We start from the raw sequence: 25,336 nt of genomic DNA, 5'->3' as shown, positions 1-25,336 counted from the left end.
CTGCTGGGATTTCTTAGCTTGTTCTTCATCTTCATACTCAGATGATTGAAGTGGTGAGTTTTAACCTCCCTCTCCCCAACCCTAACAAGTCAACTACTTTAGAATTTATAAAATATAAGATTGACAAGAACACAATCTCCTCTCTGTTTAGATAGTTTTTTTCGTTAGTTTGGCCACGTATCACAGGCCAAAGGCACACCCAATGGAGTGCTGGGTGGCTCATCCCATGAGAGCCAAATCTGTGTATCTCTTCCCAGATACCTGTTTAGTACTGTCACACCAGTAGCCTGAAATTGGCCATGGCATCACTGAATTGGAAGATTCTATATAGGATTCAAAGTCAAACTTAAGCTTCTTAGTTATATTAGTTGTTAAAATAATTAGTCAAGTGATTAAGTTGGAGAGGAAATTGAAAAAAACTAATCTATGGCCTTCAGAAATCCCGTATTGTCTATCTGCCATTTAGCATGATTAAGGATTGGTGCTTCACAGGGGAAATGTTGGCTTTGGGCCATTATGGTGAATCCACTGTTGACATTTTATGTTCTCTAATAACTTTCTTTTACCTCCAGGCATTAACGAATGCAATGACCCTACACTCAATGTTTGCGACCAGTACTGCACAGACACCTTAACCAGTTTCTATTGTTCTTGTCCTCCTGGTTATAAGCTTATGTCTGACAAGAGGACTTGTATTGATATTGATGAATGCAAGGAGACGCCCTTTGTTTGTAGCCAGAAGTGTGAGAACACAGTGGGCTCTTACATCTGTAAGTGTGCCCCAGGCTACATCCGAGAACCAGATGGAAAGAGCTGTCGGCAGAACAGTAACATCGAGCCCTATCTCATCTTCAGCAACCGTTATTATTTGAGAAACCTAACAATAGATGGCTCCTTTTACACCCTCATCTTGCAAGGACTGGGCAATGCTGTGGCACTGGATTTTGACCGAGTAGAAAAGAGATTATACTGGATTGATATAGAGAAAAACACCATTGAGAGGATGTTTCTGAATAAGACAAACAGGGAGACAATCATGAAGTACAAACTACCAGGTGTAGAAAGCCTGGCTGTAGACTGGGTTGCCAGGTAAGAAAACAGGAGTTTTTTTTTGTTGTTGTTGTTTTTTGGTGTTTTTTTTAATTTAAAAAGAAATTATTTTTAAACATTTTTAACATATGTTTTCATTTTAACAGGGAGTTGATCTTTTTCAACTTGGTGAATATGTGGATACATTTAATGCCTCTGCATGTTTTTTTTTTTCCTGTTGTGTACCCACTACTTAAATGGGATACCACAGAACCTTAAATCTAGTGAATTTAAAAAATGTATGCTGTCATTTTGGGGGGAGAGGGTATCACAAATGAGAAAGGTGCTCTGTTAATCCTGGCCACTCAGTTAACTAGAGATGATGTTAAAGCAGTGGTTCTCAACCTTCCTATTGCCTCGACCCTTTAATACAGTTCCTCATATTGTGGTGACCCCCAACCATAAAATTATTTTTGTTGCTACTTCATAACTGTAATTATTGCTACTTCATACTGTTAGTGAATTGTAATGTAAATGCTTGTGTTTTCTGATGGTCTTAGGGTCTATAGCAGCGGTTCTCAACCTGTGAGTCGTGACCCACAGGTTGAGAACCGCTAGCAGGGTTGCCTAAGACCCTCGGAAAACACAGATATTTACATTACAGTTCATTAACAGTAGTAAAATTACAGTTATGAAGTAGCAAGAGAAATAATTTATGGTTGGGGGTCACCACAACATGAGGAACTGTGTTAAACACTGCGTTAAAGGATGACTCATGCACTCACTGGTAATTTCAGCCGCTGTGCAGCGGACCTGGCCCTGGGAGTCCTGAGCAGCTCTGCTGTCCTGAGTTCACAGTCTGGTTTAGTGCACTAGTCATTCCCAGCCGGGGCTGATTACAAAATAGCAGAAGGCTAACCTGAAAATTTTGTTTTAAGATAGTCCTTCTAGAAACTGAGGATCTTTAAGGTAAACTAGGGATATTTTAATTAAACTTTATAGGATCCACAACACTTCTTTACACCTTTATTGAATATTGAAATCTGTCAGATACTCGACAGTGTAAAGTACTTGGCTTTGTAGTTAACAGATTTGAGCAGGACCATACCTGCTAATGCTGTGCTACAGTCAGGCCAGTTTTATAGAGGACTCTTCCACTTCTTCCCTATTTGACCACCTCAAGGGTAAAGATCTTAAAATGGGGATGAGGGAGTTTGCTCCCTAATTCTCCCTAAGTAGTAGCTGGCCTGCCATAGGTGCTCAATAAGTGCTTGCTGAATAATTAATAAAATATTGACTATGAATATGTGCATTTTATAGACCTAGTAGGTGTAAAAAAAAGCATAGCAATTAATGATTTGCAGGAATAGAACTATGTATTAAGGAAGTAAAGCCTTCCTTGTGTGAGGTGTGGCACCAGAATTTCCTATGTGACATCATCTTAAAGGGGGGACGGTAGCACATATTTCATCTTTCATTACCCCATTGTAGGAAGGCCAACTTTTCCTCCTTGCCCTTGTTTGCCTGGGGAAAAGTGCCTGCTAATAATTGTATGTGTGATTCCAGGGTAGCTTGGATAGGAAGTTGGGTTGTTAACTGCACTGTTTCACGAACAAAAAGTCTGCATGAGTAACCCTGTGCTCTCCATTTCAGAAAACTTTATTGGGTGGATGCCTACCTGAAGTGCATCTCTGTCTCCGACCTTGATGGTCGATACCACCGCAGGCTGGTCGAACACTGTTTGGATGCCAACAACACTTTCTGCTTTGATAATCCCAGAGGAATTGTCCTTCACCCTCAATATGGGTATTGTCTCCCTGTAATCTTGGGCTCTTCTTTCATGCCCTTATTCTGCCTCTGTTATCTCAAGGCCAATGTCTTGCTGGGATTTGTCTCCTGCTTTTTCTACCTGGTAAATGGTTTAGTAGCATGGCTTATTCAAATAATATTCATGAGCTATTCTATTTTCATTGTCATGACTCTCACTTTTCAAGTCATATTTGGCTGCATGCAACAACAAAAAAAATGGTACAAAAATAATTCACCTTTACTGGATTTTCCTTTCTAAGTCCACAGAAATACCCAGTTAATAATGTTCATTCTTGAGCATTATCTGTATATCATCCCCCTTTAGATTATTTTCTATTAGTTCTCTTTCCTTTCTGAGAGGCTTATTAGAATGTCAACTTTATTTATCTAATTGAAAAGATCCATGTCTTTTGGCTATTGACTTCTTTTGGCTTCAGGAACTGACCCTTTGTATTTGCTCCAACAGGTATGTCTACTGGGGAGACTGGACCCGCAGAGCATACATTGGGAGAGCAGGCATGGATGGAATCAATAAAACTGTAATTATCTCTACCAAGATAGCGTGGCCCAATGGCCTCACCATTGATTACACCAATGATCGACTCTATTGGGCAGACGCTCACCTGGGTTACATTGAGTACGTATACAGAAAATAATAAAGCAAACTGGGTAACTGTTTATGCCAAACACTGGGGCTTGTGTTGCCAGGCAGTTTCTAATTGGCCTGCGAATTGAAGGTCACTCTGAGATGACTTCTATATAAAACTGCCCAAAGGCAATTCACTGAGCTCTGTGGTATGATGCAATAGAAACAGTGAACTTTGAAGTCATACAGATCAGGTTTTTGTCCTGGTGCTTTCACTTACTGTTCTCTTTCTTTTTTTTTATATGTCTAAAAAAGTGGAACTAATAATCTCTCTATGATAGTCAGTTTAGTGCTCAATCTATCTTAATTTCCTTATCTCTTTATTTTTCTCTTCCCTCCCAAATACACAATTGATACATTTTAGCATGTGCAAACAGAAAAAGAACAAAGATTTTCCCTAAAAAATTTGATGCACTCATTTATAAGTAAATTGATGTGTTTTATTATATAGAGGTAGAATTTGTTACTGTTTACTCAATATGATAATGCATTCAAATCATTCTAGTAAAAGCATTTAAAAAGTGCTAAATATTATACTGTCCAATAAAAATACTCATTGAAAAAAGAGTAATATCTGTTCTTAACCAACCAGTACATGCTTATTTTGGGGCATTGTTAGTTATGTTCTAGGTGGACTGTAGTAATGTCTTCAGGGTAAACATTTATGAACAGGTACCCAGATACATTCAACAGCCTGTTGCATTCAAAAGCATAGAATTATCATTAACCCAATAGAGTTATTTTAAAGGCCTTTAAAGATTTTTGTTGTTCTATTCAATTTATTTTACTGCCAAAGTCAGTGTAGAAATGTTTGAAGTTCTCTCATTCCATGTTCTCTTGGGAACATGCCACTGAGAAGGAAAGAATACCTGGCACACATTCCAGTGCTCTATCCTGTGCTCATGGCAGACATAATTAATCAACCCCATAGTTAATCATAGTTAATTGGGACATTTCCCTACAATTCTCCCCTGTTGACACATGAGATGAAGACTCTTTGGCACCCATGACCTGGAAAGCAAAGGACACTGGATTGTTTTGATAGGCTATGCCACCAGCCTCTGCTTCTCCCTAACACCTGTTTTGAGCTCAGTTCCTTGGGATTAGTTTAGTTGTAAATATGTTTAGGGTCAGTAGGAAAGAACTTGTAGATTATTCTTGGTCTTGAACACTTGGAGGTTTATTTTAAAGAGCATTAAATGCATAAAGGAATTTTCTAGCTACTTAATATTCTGCTCCCTTTTTGGCTGGATTCTAAAATTCAGGCTGGAGTTAGGTTACTGCCTAAAAGTCCAATCTTAATATCAGGCGCTGTGATCTGGGAATTAATGAACTTTTAAAAAATATATGTTTTATTGATTTTTTACAGAGAGGAAGGGAGAGGGATAGAGAGTTAGAAACATCAATGAGAGAGAAATATTGATTAGCTGGTTAGAAACATCAATGAGAGAGAAATATTGATTAGCTGGGGATGTGCCCACAACCAAGGTACATGCCCTTGACTGGAATTAAACCTGGGACCCTTGAGTCCGTAGGCCGATGTTATATCTACTGAGCCAAACCAGTTAGGGCAGAATTAATGAACTTTAATATCCATGTAGTCATTTTAACTTGATCAACTCTTGGAGGGGTAGCAATGCCTGTGTTCAGAAGTACATTTCATGGACTACATAAGTAAACACATTTTTATGGAACATACAATCCATTTTTGTACATGTTGGGATGTGCTATCACTTCCCCTTTGGAAAAGTGTCTATTCAGATCTTTTGCCCACAGATAGTGACTAAGTGGTGGTCATTTATCTGCAGTCTTACCAACAGAGGCCAAGGAAGTCTTCAAGTTTTTTTTATAAGTTACCATCAATTATACTTCTGACATCACATGGCTAACATGATCAAGTTTCTTAGTTGCTAACTCATTTCATCTCCTGTTTGAGTTTTTAGAGTTAGCTCCAAAATTTAAAAATACTTAATATCAATGTTCTGACAAACTTTCCCTAGCTGGTTTGGCTCAAGTGGACAGAGCCTGGATACTTAATTGTCCCGGGTTCGATTCTAGTCAAGGGCACATGCCCAGGTTTTGGGCTTGATCCCCAGTAGGGGGTGTGTAGGAGGTAGCCAATTGGTTATTATCTCTCATCATTGATGTTTCTATCACTCTCTCCCTCCTTTCCTTTTTGAAATCAATAAAAATATGTTAAAAAATTATTCTGACAGACTCAGAAAAATGAATGAGATGGAACTAAGAGGACCTAGATATTTGGCTGTGGATGCTCTCTGACATCTTGAAATCAGAGAACCTCCTCTGGAGGTTTATTATTTGGAATGGTATTCATTAATAGTGCCCAGGGAAGGATTAATAATAATAAATGTGCTGCCAGTATATGCATAGTTAACCCTGCAGGCCTATAATTTAATTCAGCAAGTATGTGCTGTCTTTTAGAACATCTTCTCCCCCAAAACATTCATGAGAAGGCAGAATTCCAGCTCTGTGTTGTTATCCTCTGATTTCTTCAAATGACTTATGAAACAAAATGGTTTTCGTCCCAGGATATCAAAAGGATGCTTAATAAACAACATACAATAGCTGAACTAGTTATATGTGCAGGAAAACAGCTGTGGTTAGGAGTTTGTGATGATTTAAGCTTTTCTGGCTATTCCTGTTTTCAAGGCATCACCTTCTAAACATTTATATCTTTAGTTCAGTCAAAATATCCTTTATTTACTTATGTTTTTTGTTTTAATTAAAGACAAGGGGTTTTAGGAAGGATCTGAACTTAGTTACCTCTAGAAGATAGAATTTATTGGTTAATTTGTCAATTTCGCTATTCTTGAAGGCATTAGAAGAGAGGAATTATCTTCATTGAGTGAATCTCTTTTTCCAAAATATACTTTTATTGATTTCAGAGAAAAAGGGAGAGGGAGAGATCAAAACATCAGCGATGAGAGAGAATCATTGGTTGCCTGCCTCTTACATGCCCCCTACTTGGGGATTGAGCCTACAACCCAGGCATGTGCCCCGCCAGAAATAAACCTGTGAACTTCCGGTTCATAAGTCCATGCTCAACTACTGAGCCACACCCAGTGACCCTTCTGAGTGACTTTCTTTTCCTACCCCAGGTACTCTGATTTGGAGGGCCAAAATCGACACACTGTGTATGATGGAATCCTGTCTCACCCTTTTGCTATTACCATTTTTGAAGACACTATTTATTGGACAGATTGGAATACAAAGACAGTTGAAAAGGGAAACAAGTATGTTGGATCAGATAGGACGATACTGGTGAACACAACACATAGACCGTATGACATTCATGTATATCATCCATACAGGCAGCCAATCGGTGAGTAGATAATTCCATAAACCTCATGATTTATAAAGGGAATGATGTTACTTGTTAATGTTTTCTACAAAACATATGTTGAAAGTTGAGGGTATGGAATATCTTTGGAGTTTATTCTCCTGAAAAGGCTGCTTATAACTCTTTTTCTTAACAATGGCTCTATTCCTAAAGATCAATCTGGGTTTTTGTGTATAGTGAAAATTAACAGTTGTTATATTACCACATTTACTTTATCAATTTTGGTTAGATACTGAAGTATTTTAAAGTGAATTAAAAGATATTGTCACATTTCAGTCTTAAATACTTAAGGAAACACTTTAAAAAAATAAGGACATTTCCTAAATAAACACAATAAGTTTTAATACCTAAGAGATGTATTATAATTATATAGATGTAGTTATAACATAATTTCTTAATACTAAGATTGATCTAAAAGAAGTGTTTAAAAGAAAATTATAAAAAAATCATATTAAATGTCTTTACATATGCCATTTGTGTATTCTGCATTTAATGTATGTTTTGCTTGTCTTCTAGAAGGTCAAAATGTCAAGAAAAACACATTTCAGTGTATCATAAGTTAAAGAACTTGTTTTTATTTATTTGTAAACTTATTTTCCCCTTCATACAATTAAAGTCATTATATGACTTACAGATATTCTAGCAAAAGTCTGGAGTATATTTTGGAGGTACAATGGATTTTATGAGCCTGCATGGTTGTTGTGTTTTGCTAAAACATTTGATAAACTTGGAAATAAGAAAATGAGAATTGGCAAAATAAAGATATTCAGTATTTCTTTCTAGTTAATATTCTTCATGTTATTTTTTTCAAACTAGTCTTTATTTCCAATGGCAGCCCAGAAAATTAGTAAAGATGCCGCTTAGTTTATCGATCCACCTCATCCTTGGCCATACTTCATTTGCCTATATCCTTAAGAATGAGAGAATATAGCACCTGCTGGAAATTAAAGCTTTAACTTAGGTTCTGGATATATGAATGTAAGCTAAGTTCCTTACCTACTCTCCAAACACTACCCCATAATACCAGTGGGTATGTCTCACTGCTGGTAGCAGCTCTCTCATCTGTCTTATTTACAAACTTGTGGAAAAAGCATGAAACTAGGATAATGATTTTTTCTTACTAAGGGGTGATGAGTTTGATGAATTAGCTAATCAGTTCATTTGTGTTTGATAGCCTTTCTCAGTGAATGAACATATTTATTTTCTTTCTTCTTTCACTAGTGAACAATCCCTGTGGTACCAATAATGGTGGCTGCTCTCATCTCTGCCTCATCCAAGCAGGCGGGAATGGATTCACCTGCGAGTGTCCAGATGACTTTAAGACCATCCAGCTGGTTGACCGCACACAGTGCTTGCCCATGTGCTCTAGCACCCAGTTCCTCTGTGCTAACAATGAAAAGTAAGGCTTGGATGCACATTGAACTTTAAAGCTCCAGGGGATGGGAATTTTCAAATGAATCAAGATTTTTGGTTAATTAATGTGGTTCATTTAGAACACACCAAGACTCACCAAAATCCCTAATTTCAGATAATTTCTTCCATGAATGGAAGGAACTTATTAACCAGTGCAAGTTTTTATATCTGTAGAAAGGAAACAAACTAAGTTATTGTTTTTTTATTTTTATTTCTAGTAAATTGTCCTAAGTGTCAGGGCCAACATATAGTAGATATGTATATTCTGAAAAACAGCCTCAAGAGTGATAGAAGTTCTCTCATCTTTTTCACATATACTGGCCTAGCTTCTTAGCTAATTCCACCAGAGGACCCAGAGTTATAAATGCAAATTCATTTTTTATCGTGTTTGCTGTGGAACATGGCCACAGATTATTTTCCTGACAATGACCACAGGCCATTGATCACTTGGGGCCGAGTCAGAGAATGGGGTGAGGACAGGTGTTAATGGGAATCATAGCATCAAAGATTATTTTGATGGTTAAATAAGATATCTTAGATTGAGAATACACCTATCATCACATGGGCTCTCAACAAATGCTAGCAACCAATATCCAATGTCTTTTATATGTCCAGGCAGACAATTCCAGACCATCTCTGATACCAGAACCACAGTTCCAAATACATACTCCACTGTTTGTTGTGGCAGAATTTAGTCATCCTACTCAAAGGATTTTTTCGCATGTATCTGAATCTTAACAAGCCTGTTCTATCTCATCTAGTTATGTTTTCTCTGAAAATATACCACAGTAACCAAGATTTAACTGACTCTCTTCTCAGGCCATGAGAGAACTCATGCGTGTCATTACTTGGAATTCAGTTTTGCCTCTTCTCTCCAGATAACCATTGCCCACTCTTCTACCCACCGGCTCCCAGGGCTTTGCTAAGAGAAGTGGTATATTTTCTCTGTACAGGTGTATTCCTATCTGGTGGAAATGTGACGGACAGAAAGACTGCTTGGATGGTTCTGATGAACCCCCCACTTGCCCGCAGCGCTTATGCCAGCTTTCACAGTTCCAGTGCAGGGATGGCAATTGCACCAGCCCATACTTCCTCTGTGACACTCACCAAAACTGCCCTGATGGGTCTGATGAAGACCTCGTTCTTTGTGGTGCGTTGAATTGCTTTATGCCTTCTTTGCTCATTTCTATAGTTGATTGTATACAAATGGATTTTCTGAATGTCATAAACCTTTTATACTTTAAATATATTTTTATTGATTACAAAGAGGGAGGGAGAGGGAGAGAGAGATAGAAACATCGATGAGAGAATCATTGATTAGCTGCTCCTGCATGCCCCACTCTGGGGATTGAGCCCACAATCTAGGCATGTGCCCTTGACCGGAATTGAACCCGGGACCTCCTGCTTCATATGTCAATGCTCAACCACTGAGCCATGCCTGGCCAGCGAATGTCATAAATCTTTTAAAAACCAGTCTACTGTCCTAGGAGAAAACTCCACCCTATTATCTATTTTTATAGAGGGTTGTTGTTGTTTTTTTGTTTGTTTGTTTGTTTTTTAGAATTCCTAAGGGCTATATAAGGCAGATAGTTGAGGTAGATAGTAAGTGGACTGTATTGGTGGTTCTTTAGCATATGCTATACATAGAATCCTCTTCAACAGCTAACACTGAGGGAGAAGTAAGAGTTTCCCACCCCCATATTAATCAGGACTCTCAATTGTAATGTTTATTTATGTTTCCATTTTTAAAAAATAAAAAAATAAAAAATAAAAAAAACCCCAATCTAATAACAACACAAGAACAACAAACACAAAGTTTTTGTATGTTTTTAAAACATAAACTTTGAAAAACATCCATTGGGCAACAGGGTCTTGGGAAGATGAAGTTAGTGGGCCATCAGTGATTCAGTCCTTGTTCCCTAATTCTGCATGCAAAAAAAAAAAAAAATTATTTAATAATTTAGGAAACAGTATAGTCAATTGCTCATGTAGTAGTATTGTTGGTAATAAGTGCATTAGGATATAATTCCTCTAAAAATAAATTAGGATTGAGTTCTCCAGGATCTATCAGTATAAAGCAGTAGCGTCTATTCCTGACACCTTCCAAGCTGGTAACGAAATGCTCTTCCCTGTAGAGCACCACAAATGTGAGTCCAACGAATGGCAGTGTGCCAACAAACGTTGCATCCCAGAAGCCTGGCAGTGTGACTCGGTGAATGACTGCGGGGATGACTCAGATGAAGACAGTTCCCATTGTGCCAGCAGGACCTGCCATTCTGGTTATTTCAAGTGTGCCAATGGCCGCTGCATCCCTCAGACCTGGAAGTGTGATGTAGACAATGACTGTGGAGACTACTCAGATGAGCCCGTCCATGAATGCAGTAAGTGCCTGTGGGAGGGGCCTGGCCTGACATGGGGCACAAAATAAGGAGAACCTCTGTGTGGATTGAGAGAAGGGGTTGAGCTTCCTGTGTCATCTCTGTGGGACGCCCTTCTTGGTTTTCTCTGCTCTGGCACTGCAAGACAAAGAATAAATAGTCAGCTATGTGGCCTGCAGGGTGAGCCAGACTCCTGTTTCTGAACGCGGTGATTTCTCCTCTTGATACATTGAATGTCTCTGTTCAGAATATGATAACGAGAACTTACATTTGCATACCTAGTACTTTCTCATTTGAGCCTCTGAGGAATATATCAAGTCAGGAACGTTGTTGTTACCAATTCCCATTTTACAGATGAGGAAACAGGTTCACATTTAATGGATGGTCATTTTTTTTTTTTTTTTTTTTTTTTTTTTTGTGTGTGTGTGTGTGTGTGTATGGCAGAACTGACACTTCAACCCTAGTTTTATTTGGCTCTATCCACTGAACCAAACCAGTTAGAGCTCAACCCCAGTGTTTTTGCTTATTTGTTTAAAACCAAGTTATTGTTGTTGTTTTTAATTTCAGAAAAGAAGAGAGAGAGAGAGAGAGAGAGAGAGAGAGAGAAACATCAATGATGAGAGAGAATCATTGATCGGCTGCCTCTTGCACGCCCCCTACTGGGGATGGAACCCATAATCCAGGCATGTGCACTTGACTGGAATGGAACCTGGGACCCTTCAATCTGCAGGCTGATGCTCTATCCACTGAGCAAAACCTGCTTGGGCTCAACCCCAGTTTTTAAATTTCATACCTAGTCCTTTTTCTTGCCACAAAGGAAACACAAATGAGTAATAGTAAGAGAAAACTTCTTTCCTTGGTGAACAGATCACACATAAAACAGACACATGTTACAGAGTCAGTTTAGTGGGTGATGTTGATACTCATTAGCCCCACTTCCTAAATGTGACAGTGGAAGGTATCTTTTGGTGCCATTTCCCAGCAGTACTGAGACTTCAGTTTTGACATTGCTTCTTCCTCTTTTCAGTGGGCCCTGCCTATCGGTGTGACAACCATACGGAATTCAGCTGTAAAACAAACTACCGCTGTATCCCAAAGTTGGCTGTGTGCAATGGTGTTGATGACTGCAGGGACAACAGCGATGAGCAAGGCTGTGGTAGGAGGGGCTGCAGGGAAGTGGGGAGGGACAAGAAAATGTAAGTGTCCAGTGCTATTATCAGGAGACGAGAGTGTATTTCCCACTTAATCTTTCCTTTGTTTACACCTGGAAAAAAACTACCTATTGATTCTTCTAATAACATGTTACATTTTTGTAGTATTTTACAGGGTTTTATTGGAGGAGTATAATTTATAGCATCTTAAATGAAATCTTATCCCCAAAGGATACTATAATTAGGAAAGGCATTATTAACCTTTTGCACTCCGCTGTCCCCTCTCAGGGGACATCGGAATTCTAGCATATCACTCGGATGTCCCCTCTCAGGGGACATTGCAGTTTATTAGTGATTACGGGGAATTGAGTTATTTCAACGCACGTTTTCGCCGCAAAGTAGCGTCGAGTAGCTGGTAGCCAATGTCCAGAATGGTTTGGAGTACAAAGGGTTAAGATACTAGGGGCCCAGTGCATAAATTCATGCACTTTGAAAGCAACTGTGGGATGCGAGGCTGTGATGGGCATGGGGGTGGGTCTTGGCCCATCCTTTGCTCCTCTGCCTGGCCCCTCCTGCAGTGGCTTCTGGTCCCCTGTCTGCAGGCAGCCCTGCTCCTGCCACCACCACTCCCACACACCAGCCTCACTCCCAGTGAGTGCAGAGCGATTGGGTCTGGCACCAGCAGCAGGTCCAAGCAGGGCCAGCACCATCAGTGGTGCAAGCAGCAGCGGCTGCCCTGATTGCCCCTCAGGAGCAGGGGGAGGTGAAGAAGCCCTGAGGGGTGATCAGGGCTGGGGCCGGCAGCAGGTGCAAGTACCCAAGGGACCATGGCATGCAGGAGCAAAGAATTTTCAGTAACCACCAGAGGCTTGCCCCAGGACAGCGATTGGCACCCCACCTTTGTCTGGCATCCCCACTCACCTGCTCCACAATCCCTCTGCAGCTGATGCCCACCATTTTCCACATTTTACCACCTGCTGCCGATGCCAATCATGTTCTGCGTGTGTCCCCTGGTGGTCAGCGCACATCATAGCGACCAGTTGTTCAGTTGTTCTGCCGTTTGTTTTATTTGCATATTGGGGTTTTTTATATATAGATTAGGAACTTTTAAAACTTTTCCTAAATTGAACCCTTATTTACACTTGATAATTGTTTGTCTATTCTTTTAGATTGGTTGAAATTGATGAGGCTAGAGGAAAGATTTAGAATCTACATGTAAAAGGGTATTTCAGTCAGTGTTCCTTATTTTGAGATTTTAATATTCTGAATGTCTGACTTTCAAGGTCATCTATTGGTCAGCTGTAGTCACTCTGGCAACAAGAAATAACTTATGGATAAAAGCCAAATGAATTAATGAAATTTGTGAAGATTAGGCATATTCTCTAACTTGAAACCAAAGTGACTATGAATGTGTGTTAGATTAGTTTGAAGAGCAGTAAGGAAGGGAATTGGTTATTTTAATAAAACTGAATCTAATCAAGTGAAGACAATGTGATAGAAATGTTCTGTTTGCTGGTGGCACCATTTACTCTTCCAGTGTACGCCTTGTTTGCAAATTACAAGCCAGATACCAATTCATTTTGCAGAAACTGAACTGTTTCTACAAGAGAACGGGTGTAGTTTCAAGTGGTAGGATAGGTTCAGGTTAGCCAAAAGAAGATTATTGACAGTGAGTGTTGCTGGCATTCCTCCCTCTGGGAGCTTTGAGAATATGGGAGCAAATTCTGGAACTCTCACAAGAAAGCCATCACTCCTTTGGCATTTCTTGACCATTGGCTTCTGAAGTCTTTGAAATGACTGTGCTTTGCAGAGGAGATGACGTGCAAACCTGTGGGGTTTTTCCGCTGTAATAATCACCTATGCATCCCTCTTCGCTGGAAGTGTGACGGGCATGATGACTGTGGAGATCATTCAGATGAGGAAAGCTGTGGTGAGTATTCAGGGTTCTATCATCTTTATGTGATACCAGAGCTGTGATGTCCGATTTTTTATCCATAATTCAACTGTCTATGCCATTGTCCTTACCTTCTGCTAATGGGTACATTTCTATTTTGTCTTTAACTAAGGACATAAGCATCTCCTGAGATGCTTATAATCAAACTTTGGGATGAGGAAGTTTATCTGAGTATATCTTTTGTTTGTTGAATTTATTTACACCCAACTTTTGTTTCCAAAAAGAACTTTAGGTGACTTATAATAAAGGGCAAATATAATATGATAAATAGACTAGAAATGAAAAAGTAAAGATCGAGAGAAATACAATAAGAAAATATGCTCATTCAAAGATCTTGCTCCCAAATGGCCTTAATAGCAGAGAAAAGGGAACTTGTGTTTTAGATGATCATTTTACCTGGAATAGTGTTAGGTCTAATGATTAAATAAGAGGTCAGGTTTTGGTTCCTCTCTCCCAGTGAAGGTGCTGACTATAAGAAATTAGAAAGGAAAGATAAGGAAAGGAAACCAAACACTTGGCTCACACCAAAGGAGATAGAATAGTTAGATGTGTTTTGAAGACAGTTTTAGTGAGACCCTTCCCTGAACATACACCATAGACTCATGATATATGTCAATTTCAGATGGACTGATATGAAATACATTCTAACTTTAGTCACCTTATGGAAGTAAGAAGTGATCATTATTTGCCATAGGCAATTGAAAATATCAGTATACTGATTACAGCACAAATATCAATTGGCCATAAACTTCTTATACAAAAGGGAAATCCAATTGGTATCTTCTTGTTTATAAGAAAGTTTATGTTGAGCCGAAACCGGTTTGGCTCAGCGGTAGAGCGTCGGTCTGCGGACTGAAGGGTCCCAGGTTCGATTCCGGTCAAGGGCATGTACCTTGGTTGCGGGCACATCCCCGGTAGGGGGTGTGCAAGAGGCAGCTGGTCGATGTTTCTCTCTCATCAACATTTCTAGCTCTCTATCTCTCTCCCTTCCTCTCTGTAAAAAATCAATAAAATATATTTAAAAAAAAAAAAAAAAAAAAAAAAAGAAAGTTTATGTTGAATCTTGTAGGAGGTTATCTAGAATTTAATGAAATAAAGAGAAAACATCCCATGTTAGTTGCTGTAAATGGTTCTGTTTTCACATGTACTCATGTACATCCATCCATATGGCACATCTCTTTTTCCTCTGAAATTGGTGAACAAATTGAGAGCTCTCCAAGGCCATTAGAGACCTTCTCCCTCTTTGTGGTGGTTTTTGGGGTTACCTTGACAACATGTACATTGCTTTTTCAGCTATTATTGTACAGTCAGTACTATGCATTTTCTGTTTTGAGTTTTTTTTGTAACTTTGTAGCATTTTAGATAATGTGTTTATACTTTGTTGTGTAGAGTAAAAAAATTATGTTGAATAAATCTAGGATTAGAATGCAAAAAAAAAAAATCTTTAGATTAAATCACCTCTTACAGATTTAAAATTGGGGTGGGAGGTCTATTTTTGGAGGATGGATAGTCTGTTCAAGAAGACCTCTGTGACTTGAGACCCCAGAGAGCTTTGGATACTAGGGCTCATAAGCCTTCTCACCAACCTGTGCTGAGTGTGATTCCTAGTACTCACTGATGGCCATGTGGTTTTCCTTTTCAGTTCCTCGGGAGTGCTCAGAGAGTGAGTTTCGCTGTGACGATCAGAGATGCATCCCCTCTCGATGGCTATGTGACTTTAACAATGACTGTGGAGACAACTCTGATGAGCGGGACTGTGGTAACTGTCACGGTTCTCTGGGAGGCTTTCTGTAGAGTGTTGTACTGAAGTCAGCACATTTGACAGAAGTAGGGACTTCAAATGACTATTTTTAAGGTTTTTAGAGTAAAATGATTTTTGTGTAACTTAGGTAATTTGTAAACCTTAGCATTATATATTAGCAGAACCTTCTGCTCTGTTTTTCTATACTTTATTTTTAACTTACAGTATTCTAGATAAATAATAATGGGGGGCAGGGAAGCAAGATTTATTTTTATTTTATTCTTTTTTACAAATATATTATTGATTTCAGAGAGGAAGAGAAAGATAGAAGCATCAGTGATGAGAGAGAATCAATATTGGCTGCCTCTTGCACACCTTCCATTGGAGATCTAGCCCACAACCTGGGCATGTGCCCTTGGCCAGAATTGAACACGGAACCTTTCAGCCTGCAGGCTAATGCTCTATCCACTGAGCCAAACTGGGTAGGGTAGCAAGAGATTTTTTAAGAATCTTATTTTAACTTAAACATTTCCTAGAATCTGCATCGGCCTAGTAAACAAATAAAAACATTGGTTCCTACTATTCCCCAACAAATGGCCCTACCCCCATATTACTGTAGCTCTCTGGTATGGAAGGCAGAGCATTGGAATAGGAATCAGAAACCTCACATAATTTTCATAGATCTTTGCCGAGTAAGTGTTGGGCCTGAGAAAAGTCAGCAAACATTATAAGTTGGGGGATTTAGATTGATGAGGAAAAACTTAAGAGATAGAAGAGAGATAGATACTTTCATCTCTCCCTCTCCCCACCCCCTTGAATGGGGAAAGTGTGGGCTTTGAGTTTATTCATTGTTTATTCTAACTAAGTTGTGGGTTTGCTGGGAGCCAGTGACAGGGTGTGGATTGGAATGCGATTGAGTTCTTACTACTCCCCCTGGAGCTAATACCTGTCTGAGAATGCCAAGGCCTTCTGAGAATGACAGTCTTTTTCTCTTCAGAGATGCGGACCTGCCATCCAGGACTCTTTCAGTGTAAGAGTGGACACTGCGTGCCCGACAATTTGCAGTGTGATGGAGTCAGTGACTGTTTGGATGCCTCTGATGAAGCTGCTTGTCGTAAGTTCCTCTACAATTGTGGTTCTGCTTGTATGAATTGTGCAGATATGACAGTTAGACCCCATTTCTTCTTCAGCCACCACTTCTTAGATTAAAAGGCCATAGGTATTTTCTACTCAGCACTCACTGGTAATTATCAGTTCACCTGGGATTTGAGTCCCCATATCCATATATATTCACAGTAGTCATTCAAGGCATTAATATTTTAAATAAAAAATATATTAAGTATTTATAATTATCAGTTATTATACAAGTCATTAATTGGGTAAAAAATTGCAAGTTAAAAAAAAATTGAAACAATGACTAAACAGGTACAGAGAACTTGGATTCCTGAATTTATGGTGTTAAGTTTTTTCTGAATTGCATGATAGAAAAGTTATTTAAAAATGTAATGCCAATACAATCATTTGCATTTTACTCTTAACAAATCACTGAATAAACAATAACTGTTGATGGATATTAATGATAGGTATTGTTGATGATGGGTTGTCATAAAACCTGCTTTCAAAGAGACTAACTACAAAAATGCATCAAAGATAGAGCTGAGCTTCTGCCCTTGCCTCTAAAGAAAAAGTCCAGTGTGAGCCACAGAATGATTCATGTCATTGGAAATTGGGCTAGGACAACTGCCCTTCAGAAATATTTTATCAGAATTTCAGGCAGTACAAGGCCCCAGTACATCTGGATGAGGAAGGAAGAGCAGATGATAATGGAAAGAGCTGAAGGAGCAATAGCAGGTCAGCTTTCCAAAGCTAGTAACTCCTAATAATTTGAATATGTGTGTCTTCCCACCAACAGCCACTCGCTATCCCAATGGTACATACTGCCCAACTGTTATGTTCGAATGTAAAAATCACGTGTGTATTCAGTCATCTTGGATATGTGATGGTGACAACGACTGCGGCGATGGTTCCGATGAAGAACTCCATCTGTGCTGTAAGAGGGAGGGAGTCCACGGGAGCCGTGTTGTCTGGAAAACCTGTTTCTGATGGGGAGCATGGGCTCCTGGGGGGCAGTTGTATAATTTTGAGTACGGGACACACCACCTGCTTCACTGTGATTTCACTTGGCCTTCCTGTTTAGTTCTCTACTTGGAACATGAGAAAGTTGGCCAAACATCCATGATTTTAAACATTTTATGGCCTTAAAACATAATTTCTTCTAAAGAAGTCTTAGCTATAAACCCATTGTGCGTAACTGGAGGCAGATCTGTTGTGGCTGGAGTCTGGTAGGGGTGTTGTACTTCTCCTGCTCCATGCTACTTTCGGTGCCCCTCAACGCATCTCTTCCAAACCCCTAGAGCACATGTGTCAAACACAAGGCCCGAGGGCCAAATCCAGCCCGCCAGGCCTTGCAATATGGCCCGCACCGCGCTGTCATCACTGCACTCCGCTGTCAGTTTATGACATTGTCAGTTTATGACTGTTCAGTAAACCATTCGGCCCGCGATTTAGGCTGGATTTTAGATTTTGGCCCCTTCTCTGATTGAGTTCGACACCCCTACCCTAGAGCGTCATAGAACACAAGAGGCAATTTTAAGACAAGTTCATCTTTAAAGTCACTTTTCTTCATAATAGTTCAAGGCCATCTAATTCCCTTCTGTTGTATGTTGCATGTTTATGTTTTAAACCAGTGAGTTGGGTTCACATCGGAATCACTGGGAAGAAATGTTTTAAAATCACATGCTCTGGCCCCACCCCAGGCTTGGACCTAATGATCCAGAATCTCCAAGGATGGGGCTTGGGCAGATGTCTATTTTAAAAGCTCCTTATCTTTTACTATAATTCCCTTATAAAGAACTATTGATTTTAACAAAGTGAATGAAAAAAGTTTTGCTTTTTTTTTTTTTATAAATCATTTTGCTACATGTTTGTAGTCACTGGAGAGACTCTAAGGCAGTAGTTCTCAAAGTTACCTCCCTGTACTAGGAGAGTCCATCATATCTCTTAGGGACATATTAGAAATGCAAAAGTCATGGGCCCACCCCAGACCTGCCTCAGACTGGTCTCTGACAGTAGGGCCTACCAATCTCCGCATTTAATAGATCCTACAAAGGATTCTGAAGCAACCTTAGGATTAAGAATTTTGTGTAAGTAAAAACCCATAACACAGGAGAAGGCAGCTGTAGAAACACTCCTGCTGAAACTCTTGATTAGCTCCTAGCCTGACTCCACTGTACTTTGCTTCTGGAGTTCATATCATCTTTACCATTTGGTTTCTTAGATTCATCACTATTCATTTTTAGCCCAGGAAGTTGACTCTGGAAAGTGATGTATCAGAATTATTTCCTTTCCTTCAGAGAACTGTAATTAGCATACATTATATTTTTACAGTGGCATCCCTACATTTTTCTTGCCATCTTTTTTTCTTTTAAAAAATATATTTTTATTTATTTCAGAGAGGAAGGGAGAGGAGAGAGAGATAGAAACATTAATTATGAGAGAATCATTGATCAGTTGCCTCCTGCATGTCCCATTGACCTTGCAACCCGGGTATGTGCCCTGACTGGGAAGTTGAACCGTGACCTCCTGGTTCATAGGTTGATGCTCAACCACTGAGCTACACTGGGTAGGCACCATCTATTTTTTTTGTTAGTAACTAACCATGTTTTTTTGTTTTTGTTTTTGTTTTTTGTTTTTGTTTTAACTTAATGAATCTTGAAAAATATCTTAAGCATATATAACTTTCGAAGAATAAGTACTTAGGAAGTTGTTTCTCTCTATAAGATAAAGTGTCCATAGCCAGTAAAATTAAACTTTGGAGAGGTGGAGAAACAGCCACATTAAAAAGTGACCAACACTATTTTATTGTGTTGCACTTGCCTTTCATAGCAAATCTTATTAACTGTACTTCTAAGAACCAGCTCTTGGATCTGACTTCCCTCTCACCCCCTAAAAAAAGGCAACATCATTATAAGTCTCTCCTCTTGCTCCCTGTGAGTGGTACAAAGGAAGAAGGGAATCAAACAGCCCAAGTTCTCCATGTGAAAGGAGAACACATATGTGTGTTGAGTTCATTGACTTCCTGGTACATGCATAGAGGACCATGCTCCTGTACCAAATAAGTAAAGGACCTGGGTTCTACCCTTGGGTTCTGCATAGGTGCACCAGCATGAGCTGGTGGCTGACTCTAGATAACAAAATGAGTCTGGGTTGGAATGTGAGATTTCAACTTTAAATGTAATCAATGAGGGAATTCAGGAAGGGGAGTCCATCATTGGATAAAACTTCAGGCTCTGGAGGCTCAATGACAACTGATGTCAGAGGGACAAGCAATGGCCACCTGACAGGCTAAGAGCTCATGCATGTATATTCCTGCTGCCCTCCAGCCTCATGGCCACCACTGTCCTCACACTCTGTGCTCCACCCACAGAGACCTTTTATTCAGGCCCCAAACCTACCATGCTCTTTTCTGACTCAGAATCTTCCCTTGTGAATGCCTCTTCTGACCCCTTATCCCCAAGATATATCATATACCCCCAGTAGATGCTTTCATAGCATATCTTCTCTGTGGCTCTATCACAGTTGTAGTTGAATGGTTAATTTGTAAAGTCCATTTCTCTGCTAGAATGAAAGTTCCGTGAGGACAAGGGCTGTGGCTTTCTTGTTTCCCATTGACTCTGATGTCTAGCACAGCACTGTGGTGTATACCAGATACTCAAGATATACCAATATTTGTCTATTGTTGAATTGGATGAACAAATGAATGGCTGAATCAAGCAAGTGAGGTGCAGACACAGGGGCATTTTAGATGTTGACATTATGTTCTATTCTTAACCTGTACTTTTATTTTTTCCGTTTTTTGTTTTAGTGAGTGTCCCCTGTGAGTCACCACACCGTTTCCGGTGTGACAACAACCGCTGTATTTATAGTCACGAGATGTGCAACCATCATGATGACTGTGGAGATGGAAGTGATGAGAAAGAGGAAAACTGTAAGTCAGAAGAAAGAAGGGAAAACTAAGGACCCAAAATTGTCTGCAATCTTCAAAATGTACCTCTGGGATTTCACTTTGTTCTGTAGAGGCTTGAGCTGCACCTATGACTGCAGATCTCTGCCCACATAATTGTTTATACCAGACCTTGTAAACATGCATTATTTACATGCAAACCTCCCTCACTTATTCCTTTCTCATTTGAGTGAGCTGTTGGCAAGTCCCTTATAATTTTTGTCTTTGTTTGACTATTCAGTTCATATTTATCTCAAGAAAATGGAAACAAACATGAAATACTGGCTGAGTTACACTTCACAGATTAATGGTTTATTTTGTGGTTGTTTTTTTTTTAAAGATGAGGTTTGGTCACTCTTCAAGCTAGAGTTAATCTATGACTGAACTTATCAATTTGAAGCTGAAAAGACAGTTTGAAATACGGCAACACTGGTGTTAGCTTGTCAAATGTTCTTTAAAATGAAAATTTATTGCTCAGAAGAGAAAAATGATGGATTGTTTTAAGACTGAAGTTTCAAACTGGCTGAATTTAATGTTTTTAATATTGAAAACTCTGTGCTTTTACATCTTGAGAATGTTTTAAAATTTATCCATTGAACAGGAGTGTTGATATATTATCTGGGCAATTTAATTTATCTAGGAAACTGACTCCAGTTATTTTTTTCCTAAAAGAATATCTTCTGGGAAAATTTATACAAATGCCTAATTTTTCTATTTTCTGGTCCTTGTATTAATGTGGCCTTAGAATGCTCATGGCTAGCTTGCATCCCAGAGAGGACTGTGTGCTAGAGAGGATTCTGATACTATTGCCAAGTTCACTTGTACTCCCTGTTTTCGGTAAAGATGAACATGTAGTTATAACATTGTTGACATGTTTATCTGAGGCATAGTACAAAAGGATGAAAACTTGAAGCTAAAACTTTTGTTTTTTAAATATATTTTATTGATTTTTCACAGAGAGGAAGAGAGAGGGACAGATAGTTAGAAACATCGATGAGAGAGAAACATCAACCAGCTGCCTCTTGCACACCCCCTACTGGGGATGTGCCCGCAACCCATGTACATGCCCTTGACCGGAATTGAACCTGGGACCCCTCAGTCCGTAAGCTGACGCTCTATTCTCTGAGCCAAACCGGTTTCAGCTAAAACTTTTTTTTTTTTTTTTTTTTTTTACAATTTGACCACCTATTCTCCTCCCACTTTCCCTACTACAAGTGTCATTTTTTAATGGAGCAAGATATTTGTAGCATGTGGTCAAAGTCCAAGAGTGGAAAAAAGATGTAGTAAATACTTATTCTCCCCAAGAACCAGGACATTAGTCAGAGGAATCACTGCTAGCCACCACTCTAGGCAACATTTCAAATAGCTGAGGGTTATTTTTCACTCATGTAAAGTGTGATGAAGGTCAGGCAACCCTCCTTCATCCAGTCGATATGCCATCTGGTTGCTGGGACAGTAGTCAGAGAAGTGGAGGAGGCACACAGGTTCTTAGTTTCCTGTGCTTGGAAGGGACAGATATCCGTTGTGTTCACAGTCCTTTGGCTGGAACTGCAAAGAAGACTGGGAAACAGGAAGTGCATGAATATTTAGTGAACACCAATTATTTCTACCTTAATTAATCCTGGTGCCACTAAAAATCCCTTTTTGCTTTTCTTCCTGCACATGGAAAACACCCTTAACCTCTCCCCACGGGACGTAACTCATGGTCCTATCAATAACTGAAATCCAGGAGCTCTAGGTATTGGGCAGTAGTCATGCCACCAATTTTGGATGTGATTCCTTTGGTCTGGAGATCCATAAACCAATAGACCAACTTTATTTGTACCCCCGCCACCTTCCCCGCAATAGACAATGCTAGGACTGGGGCAGCATAATAAATAGAAATAAATATACTCATTGAGGAAGAAAGAATTAGAGACTCATTGTAGACACCAGTCCTAAGAATTCTGAAAAGCCACTGGGCTAAGGTGACACTTTGGCCCCGGACGGTCCTGATTTATATCGGGTGGAATTAAGAATGCCCCTTTCACTCTCAAAAGCATACTGATTTGGAGAACAAATTACTTGATTACCCTCTGAGGACATTATGAGGGCTCCCACTCTGGGAGTGAAGGAGGTTCATTGATGAGTCATAGCTGTGCTCTGGAAGGAGCACCTGTGTCCACTGCTTCTTACTGATTCTGCCTCCACCCTTTGGGAGGGTTCCCTTGTCTATTGTCCTCTTCAACGAAGAGGGAGTAGAAATATGTCCTCCTTAGGGCTGCACAGCTTTTCCAGCCTACTCCCTGGTTATAGAAGACTCGAGGCCCAAGAGCTTTTTAAGAGTCTCAATCACAGTATTTTGTTTTATTTGGTCATATATTTCTCTGGAAAACTGAGCAGGCTTTGGATCTACCAGTATTTGCCAATAACCTCACTCAGTGTTTCTTATGAGACATAGTCCTTGAATCTGCTTTGTTTCTTTGCTTTGTTTCCTCATGCACCTTTGCCTCAACTGTTTGCCAGTTACATTCCGGCCATTGTGAAAAATGAATGGGCAGTCATTTCATCCAACCGTTTTACTGGGCCTTTGGGTTTCAAAGCCTTTTAAACTTTAGACTCTTACTGTCTGGGATATAAAAGCAATCAGCTTTTCCCATACTCCAAGTTTCTGAACTTTTCTTTCTTTCACTTCTGCTTGCAAACCAACCACTTCTTCCCTGAGCTTATTTCTTTCATATATTGCCTTGCCAAACTCAGGTAATGGCAAACAGTGTATATCACTAACCCTCTGTTTTCCAACCTCTTTCCCAAGACTGACAACTGCAGCTAGCACGTGGTCTGCCTTCCAGAGTTTCCAGGGTGACAGCCTTACTAATGCTTTGCCATTGCATAACCCAGGTTTCCATCTCTCCTGCCTCCAACATCAGGGTCCTCATTGGTTGCCTCCTGAGTGTGAAACTAAGACCAGATAGTTGATGTTTTTGTTAAGAGGCCACCTCAAACACATGGCTTTCCAAAGGGGTGGGGGATGGGGGTTGTGGGGGCATATGAACTTTTAATTGCTTCAGCCCAGAATGACACATGTCACTTCCAACTCAGAATCTATTGACCAAAACTAGTCACATGGTCCTAACATAATTGCAAGGGAGACTGGGAAATGCCGGGAAGCACAAGCTTATTGGTGAGCAGCCACTGTCCCTGCCACAGAGGGAAGCCTCTTGTTTCACAGAAGAAAAAGTTTTGACTTTAATTTGTTCCTCAATTACAGGTGTAGGTCCGACCCCGAGACCTTGTGCAGAAGACGAATTTAAGTGCAGCAACAAGAAATGCATTTCACAGCACCTTGCATGCGATGATGTTGATGACTGTGGTGACCAGTCTGATGAAACAGGTTGCAGTAAGTAAAGACTTGTTTTCATATTCCATTGTGTCGATTCAGGTTTACGTAGTGAAAGCATGAATAACAAAGTAGATGACAGCCGCTGCTTCTCTTTAATTGACTTTGTGTGGCTGCTACTATTATGTCTCTCTGTATAATAAGGCTCAGAGAGCATAAGTAACATGATTAAAGTCATATAGGGTGACAGAGGTAGAACCTGAACTGTCTTGTGTTATATAAAATAATGGTGCATTAGATTTGATAAAATACAGTACACCATAATTTATTCCCTATTGTTAAATGAACATTCAAGTTGCCTTCAAAATTTTCTCATTATAAATAATATTGTAATCCTTAAACATAAATTATAGTTGCATATGTTTTTTCCTTCTTGAGAGAAAAAATTATTATGTGGAATAACTGGGTAAAGTATGAATATTTTGAAATCCTTGATATATACATATTGCAAAATTCCTCTCCATGTATATCAATTTATTGTTCTGTTCTTAGTGGTATGACTTATGACTAACATGCATTTTATTGTGATCTGGCTAAGACTTACTTAGCAATGGATATTTGTGATTGGTCTGTTTATAACTTCCATTCATACTATTGTGATTTATTTTTCAGATAAAGGAAAGGAAAGATCATGTGCTGAAAATCTATGTGAACAAAATTGTACCCAATTAAGCGAAGGAGGATTTATCTGCTCCTGTAGACCTGGGTTCAAAGCCAGTATTTCAGACAGAAACTCCTGTGATGGTAGAATATATTTCCTCTCAATTCCTATTAGGAGAACTTTATCCTTTTTCTGTTCTTCACTGATTCCCTATTATTAAACCACCATTTAATTTCTTGAATGCTATCTTATCAGTGCCTAGCAGGGTGCTAGGCAGATAGCTCATCCTCAGTAATATCTGTGAAACTAATATGATTTATGAATGCTTCAGTGATGATGGTTGTTTATTGTATCATTATGTAAGTTCAAATTATTTTTAACAAGCACAAATCTTAATTTTTTATCTTAAGTTAAACAACATATTTATTACACACACACTTATGCCAGACATGAATGGGTTTAAAGGTATAGTCAGAAGATAGCTCTTCAAGCTGTTAAGTTATGAGTATGATTTTAAATGTCTTTTATTATTTGAATTTACTGTTTCTAACACATGAAGTGCCATACTCAGATGATTGGAAGAGTTCTTTTGGAAGCTGAAGTTTAAGAACTCAATTGAAAAACCAAATACTCCCATTTCTCTTGGCAGAAGGGGAAGTAGTGATGACAACATCTCCTTCCCCCAAAGGGAAAGGTTTGTTTTGCTTCAGTTAAAACCCTGTCTTCATTGCTTACCAGCTTTGAAACTTTGGGTTTAATAACACTGCACATCTCATAGAGTCTTTCTGGATGATTAAACAGGAGGAGAAATA

General features: G+C 39.3%; 1 protein-coding gene across 1 annotated transcript in view; it reads left to right on the top strand.

Annotated features, from left to right (window-relative positions):
- LRP2 (LDL receptor related protein 2) overlaps positions 1-25,336 on the top strand; it is a 196,811-nt gene that overhangs the window by 148,823 nt on the left and 22,652 nt on the right. Inside the window, exons 50-64 of the mRNA XM_084892365.1 lie at positions 573-1,089; positions 2,683-2,835; positions 3,305-3,475; positions 6,604-6,827; positions 8,067-8,244; positions 9,212-9,408; positions 10,394-10,639; positions 11,664-11,792; positions 13,598-13,717; positions 15,384-15,500; positions 16,480-16,596; positions 17,395-17,532; positions 20,407-20,529; positions 23,795-23,923; positions 24,536-24,667. Coding sequence (XP_084748491.1) covers positions 573-1,089; positions 2,683-2,835; positions 3,305-3,475; positions 6,604-6,827; positions 8,067-8,244; positions 9,212-9,408; positions 10,394-10,639; positions 11,664-11,792; positions 13,598-13,717; positions 15,384-15,500; positions 16,480-16,596; positions 17,395-17,532; positions 20,407-20,529; positions 23,795-23,923; positions 24,536-24,667 — 2,691 coding nt within the window. The remainder of the gene's footprint in view (positions 1-572; positions 1,090-2,682; positions 2,836-3,304; positions 3,476-6,603; positions 6,828-8,066; positions 8,245-9,211; positions 9,409-10,393; positions 10,640-11,663; positions 11,793-13,597; positions 13,718-15,383; positions 15,501-16,479; positions 16,597-17,394; positions 17,533-20,406; positions 20,530-23,794; positions 23,924-24,535; positions 24,668-25,336) is intronic.

This window comes from Pipistrellus hanaki (assembly GCF_964339955.1).
Source record: "Pipistrellus hanaki genome assembly, chromosome: 8".
NCBI lineage: Eukaryota > Metazoa > Chordata > Mammalia > Chiroptera > Vespertilionidae > Pipistrellus > Pipistrellus hanaki.
This window is presented reverse-complemented; position numbering and strand designations above follow the sequence as displayed.